A 6,008-nucleotide genomic window follows, 5' to 3' on the forward strand; every position below is an offset into this window, starting at 1 on the left:
TTGTAGGTAATGGGAATCCATTGAAAGATCTTAAGCAGGAGAGAAACAGTGTCTGATTTGGCCCACGGGTGCCTACAGAACTCCAAGATTCCCACAGGCAGTGGGATACCTAGGTCTCAAGGTTAGGAAAAGCTTTCATATGATAATACCATAAAATAAAACAAATTGAGATGTTTACCGTATCATATTTTAAGCGTTCATTGCCCATGGCACTGAACAGGGGCCCCAAACTGTTGCCAGCGACGTAAATGCCTCCTCTATTGTGCCCCGCCCCGCCCCCTCTGAGGAAACTCATGAGTGTGAACCATCCAGGTACCATATTTGTTCAAACGAAGAAAGCAGGGAAGCGCGGGTCTCAGATCATACAGTTATTTTATTCATACTTGTTTGTGCCATTTACAATGTCTCCCAGAAAAGAAGAACCCAACTGGCAGGGAATGTGACGAGGGACCTTCACTGAGCCAGCAGCAACCACAGGACAATCCAGGGCTGGGAGGGAGCACTGGGAACCAAGGCAAAAGGGCAGGTAGTGACCCATCGTTGGCCCGTTTCCTGGCCTCTAGCTGCTCACATGGGAGTAAGACAAGATATATTAAATGACTGTGTTGAGGTGAAGAGCTTCAAAGAGCTGGCCAGGATGAGGGATCAGAACGAGTAGGCATGATGAAAGCCTGGGTTTTAAGCGTCCAGTGCTAGGGGCCACTTTGAGAGAGCGCGTGAGAGAAGCTGCGTCAGTAAGAGAATGTGGGGGCCCAGCTGTGATCAGGAAGGAGGGACATGACTAAGAGGGTTCTTCCAGGTGGCAAGTGTCGGGATGGGGATGGGAGGATATGCTCATTCTGTCCACTCCTTCTTAATGGACAGGTTCCACTCCCAGGTGAGGTGGTCATGCTTGTCATCGTCGGTGAAGAAGGACTTGTTGTGGTAGGTGCCTCGGGCCAGCATGCCCTTGGGAGCCTCCTCAGTCGGAGTCAGGAACTCATACTCCTCTGGCCGAGGCCCGTAGCTGCCAACCATAAACGTGGCTTTATCCACTGGGGAGAAGGATAAGAAGGATAAGATATTAGGGTAAGAGTCCAACAGAGGAAAAACAAACCTATTACCTAGGTAGTGTAGTAGTATTCGTTTCAATTAGACAGGTTTCTCAGTTCCAGAAAAGAGTTGTGTTTTTTTTTGTTTTTCTATTTCTTTGTTTAGGAAATAAACACCCACCCCCTGCTCCCCCCTCCTCCATGCTACTCCCAACTCCCATTCTCAACAAACACACATGCCATTGCATGTGTTTCCTGTCTTGGATTTCTCTGACACTCAGGCTTTATACCTGTGAGCTGCTTTATTTTTATTTATTTTTTTTACTTTTGAGAGTACCTTTTTTTTTTTTTTAAAGATTTTTATTGGGGAATTGGGAAGGGGAACAGCCAAGTTGTTGTCCTTCAATTTTAGTTGTGGAGGGCGCAGCTAGCTCAGCTCCAAGCCCAGTCGCCATCCAGCTGCCCATCGGCAGCTCGCGGCCACTCAGCTCAAGGTGCCGTGTTTAATCTTAGTTGCGGGGAAGGGGGGTGGGAGAGGCGTAGCCCACCATCCCATGCGGGACTCAACTGGCAAGCTTGTTGTTAGGAGCACATGCTCTCACCAGCTGAACCATCCTGCCACCTCTTGGCAGCTCAGCTGCAGCTCAGCTTGGGCGCAGCTCACTGACCCATGTGGGAATTGAACTGGTGACCCTGTTGCTCAGAGCTCATGCTCTTAACCAACTGAGCCACTCGGCCGCCCTGAGAGTACTTTTATATACTTTATTTTATTCACAATTATCCTGGATATTCTTTCCTTTTGTAAGCAATAAAGTTGAATTCCAGAAGCTCAGTGCCGTCTCAGCCTGAACTAGGCCTCCTGAATGTAGGCCTTTCCATTAACATCTAGGTCAGAGGTGTATTTGTGCCCTTCCCTAGGGTGAGTGTCTGCAGCTTTTGTCAGATGCTCAAGTGCGTTATGCCTAAAAACTGCTAATAACCAGAAGTTGAAGTGTCAATGGGAAGCAGGGTTTGGGACGGTGTCAAATGGAGACCCCTTACCTTTCACCCCAGTCCGGTAGGTGTGCTGAACGTATTTCAGGCCTGACACAATATCCTTGTTCACCTGTAGGTAGGAAGGGCCCAAGCAATCCAGATTAAAAAGTCTCTTTCACTTTTTTCCTCACCATTCATTCTCATCCTACCTAGCTGAGTCTTCTCTGAGGATGAAGAGACTGAAGATTTAGTTCAGAATAAGTGTTACTGTTATCACTGAGTGTGGTGGTGTGGCAGAGATCTGAGAGAGGCCTTCACAAGGTTCAACGTTGCCAATCTGGTTTTAATTTTCGAACAATGTAATTGTTTGGTTTTGGGGAGGGGGGTAGTTAATTAAAACAATGTCTCTGTAATTTTCGTTGCGTTTCTCCTTCCTCAATAGTTTAAAGAATGGTTTTGGGCTTCCCCTCCCTCATACTGCTGGCCAGGAGACCATCCTCGTCTTAGGAAAGGTTACAAAGGTACCAATGGGAAATGTTATGTAAACATCTGAAGACCCTAACCTCAGAAATGATCCACCTAGCGTATGAAAAACAAGCAACAAGGAGAAAAGCCATCATGGAAAGTCAGGTCACGAAGGTGGTTGTAATGTGACTGTGAGTGGAGCCTAGAGATGAGGGGCCACACAAAAACATCCTCCCCATATACAAATAACGGGTGAAACCCACTTGTATCTGGCAAGTATTTTGGATGTCTGTCATTTTCAGACGTTGTCTGAGGTCTTGCCACTTTCCCAAACCTTTCAAAGAAAATTAAGTAAAGCAGAATGAAAATATAGAGCCCAAGCATTTTGTTTTTCCATGAGTCACTTTACCTAGGATTGAACTGGGTTGTCCGTCAATTTTATTCAGTGGTCATGCTTATACAAACAAATTAAAGTGGCCATTGCATCATTACCTGGAAGGCTTGGTTAATTGTTTGTCGCTATGAAGAATTAAAGGATCTTCAAATAATTTCTCCCCAACAATAATTATAGCTCCCTTTATGCTTTGGACAAAATAATTAAACCAGTCTGTCAGTGCTACACTTTGTTTTGTTGGTAATGAGGTAGCATATCAGTGACTACTGCCAGTTTAGGTTCTAGACTGTCAGTAAAATCTGTGACAGAATGAAAACAGATTCACTGAAGAAATTATGATAAAAAAATGCAAACTTCCTAATTACTCTGACTCCCACATGTGACTCATAGGAGTAGGGAAAATGAATGGATCTGTCTAGAATTCTCTAAGCTGGTCCCTTGGGCCCAGTAGGAGATGTGGTCTGCTGGGAAAAAGACCTAAAAACAGGATTGGTGGTGGAGTAGCAATAAGGACTTCAAAACAAAGAATCTCCTGTTTTTCTATTGCTTCATAGGATAAGCATTTAATATAAATATGTTTGAGATGGGTAAAAGAAAAATATGAATAGTTGTAGTATTCTCTTCCTCTGCTTGCACGCCCCTCTGCATTGATTCTCCCACACCAGGAGGAGGAAGCCCTGGTGACATGAATAGAAGTAAGAGCTGTGGGAGTCAGGGCTGCATTTCCTTGGGAGGCCGAAGGAAAAGGGGGAGAAACTAAAAGAACCATCCCAGGCCAAGATTTTGGAAAGCATTGTGAAGTCTCAGGGGAGAAAGAGAAGAACACTGAGAACAACTAAGAGAGATAAAGAGGATTTTAGGATGTGTTGCTGGTGTTACAAATGCAAACCTTCTTGGATATTTTTCAAGAGACATCAGTAAAGATTTAAATTGCTTTTCAATTATTTTCAAGTTTTAACTGGTGTTTCTTCTCACTGTTGTTCCACGCTGGGACAGGCCACAGGGTGGTTCAGGCTTATGTGGGTTACATACAAAGAATGATGGTTCCTCTGTTAGAGACCAGGCCAAACCTCGCAGTGGATGGGATGTGACAACCCCTTTCTGTGCCTTGTCCTCCATCACCTTAATGCATAACCCTGACTGCTGAGGACACACACCACTGCATCCTTTCTCAGCCTTCCCAGCAGAAGTCCATGCACCAGACCTTTCCTTCCCATCTCACTCACATAAAAATTTACTGGTCATTGTTTCACTTGATAAAAACTGGCTTACTAAATTGAGAAATTAAGGCAGTAGCATTCATGATTAAAAATTGGACTATTCTAGGCATATTTGGTTCCAATGCCTTACCAAACTCTGAGGTGCTTTAGTAATAATTAGAACTACAGGACACAAGGAAGTGAACCATAGCTCAGTGTCTATTATAGGGGTATCAACACATATCTTCAGAATGAAATTATTTTGAGGCATATTTGTACGTGGTGAAGAGTGATTGTCCTTGGACCTCGAATCATAGCCTGCAACTCTGGGAAAAAAAGGCCGGCTGTGCGAATTGGGAGGGTAGGTGGGGCTTTCCTTAATGGAGCCCAGACCCTGGAGGTCTGGCAACCATGGCAAATAGAAGCCATTAACAGCAAGCGGTGAATTCGTGACCTATTTGGTTTCAAAGTCAAGGTTATTTTTCTCCTTGGTTTTGTCTGCTCAGTATATGTGCCTGTTCACTGTATGTCACTTTATCTCTTATTTGGTTTTGCACTTACATGTTCTACTTGCTCCACAACTAAATTGTAATTTCCAGTATTAACCAAGGGCCACAATGCCTAGATTTATATAATTACTGAGCAAGTAGAGCTGAGGTTCTATTTGTTCTACTTTTTTTCCCCTATTAATTGATTCATTCATTTATCTGTTTCTCAATAAATATTCACTAGATATATGCCACTCACAAAGTTTTGTCTAAAATATTGGAAAGAAGGGGTGTATAATCTCTCCCTATCTCAAGGTGCTTAGGCTGTATGGGGAGAAAGGACACAAATGGTGTATAATACAGAGGAGTGTGTGCCTGGTGGATGAGAGTATTAGAAATGCACAGAGAGAGGGATCCCATTGGCTTAAGTGGTCAATGGAAAGTTCAACCAGAGAGTCCTGGTTGGGAAAAGGCAGGATGCAAGGTTGGGTCTCAACAGTAGGGCCCGGAGTCCAGGACAACATTGGCCAGATGCAGAGAAAAAGGCAACAAACAAAAGGTATGCCAACATGATAATGCAAGAAATTTGATTCTTCCTCTGATTATAGGAAGGACTTAAGCTTTATAAAAACATACAAGGCAAGGTACTTACTTTGAAGTGAATTTTGACTCTATATTCAACACCTTCTTTTAGCACAAAAGTTTCTTTTTTGAGGGCCTGGAGATCCCCTGTAGAAGTGGAGTTTAGTTAGAAAGAGTTTATTCTCCTCAGAAGGAGATACACAAGGTCGTCAGTGAAGTTTGAGCTCCAGAGCCATTTGCTGGGCCCTTCAGGGCAACGTGGTCCCCAGGGCTCTCAGTTCAAAGAATACTGGAGATTACTGGCTGCACAAACATACACTTGAAATGCTTGGAATCTTACAGCTTCGTATGAAAGAAATGGGATTTCGTTTGACAACAACTCTAAGAATATACAAGATGGTACCAGTAATAAGTTACATACAAAAATAAATCTTTTGTAATTGTCAATAATAAAAATAAGCTTTAATCAATCATCCCAGAGGAAAGTCTGAATTATCATTCCATTCTCTCTATTGCAAATGACATTACATATTGTAGTCAAACGAAAAGACGATTAAAGAATATGCCCCTACATCTCAGATAAAGAAATATAGGAAAAATATGATATAAGAGCACCAACTATTTGTTTTTGTAGATTTTGTCATGTTTGTGGCACTTTTTAGCTTTTAAAAATTTACTTGTTTTGGTTCTTTTTTATCATTCTAAATAAATTTTCATTTTTATATTTAATTTTGAATTTGCATTTGCAATTTCGTATTACTTTCCTTAAGGAAAGTCACTTAAGTTATAACAGCTTTAGGCCCCATAAAAGTGGGATCTGCCCTTAAATCCTATACCCTGGTTAGAGAAGTAATCATTATCTGTTCTTCTCCCA

General features: G+C 42.7%; 1 protein-coding gene across 3 annotated transcripts in view; it reads right to left on the minus strand.

The window, feature by feature from the left end:
* Positions 1 to 353: 353 nt before the first annotated feature.
* ARHGDIB (Rho GDP dissociation inhibitor beta) overlaps positions 354 to 6,008 on the minus strand; it is a 24,926-nt gene continuing 19,271 nt past the window's right edge. For all 3 annotated transcript variants that reach the window (XM_019643266.1, XM_019643265.1, XM_019643267.1), the window contains exons 4-6: positions 5,205 to 5,281; positions 2,073 to 2,136; positions 354 to 1,034 (exon numbers count right to left, since the gene is read on the minus strand). In XM_019643266.1, the coding sequence (XP_019498811.1) occupies positions 835 to 1,034; positions 2,073 to 2,136; positions 5,205 to 5,281 (341 nt within the window). In that variant the 3' untranslated portion in view covers positions 354 to 834. The remainder of the gene's footprint in view (positions 1,035 to 2,072; positions 2,137 to 5,204; positions 5,282 to 6,008) is intronic.

This window comes from Hipposideros armiger, unplaced genomic scaffold (assembly GCF_001890085.2).
Source record: "Hipposideros armiger isolate ML-2016 unplaced genomic scaffold, ASM189008v1 scaffold_76, whole genome shotgun sequence".
Taxonomy (NCBI): domain Eukaryota; kingdom Metazoa; phylum Chordata; class Mammalia; order Chiroptera; family Hipposideridae; genus Hipposideros; species Hipposideros armiger.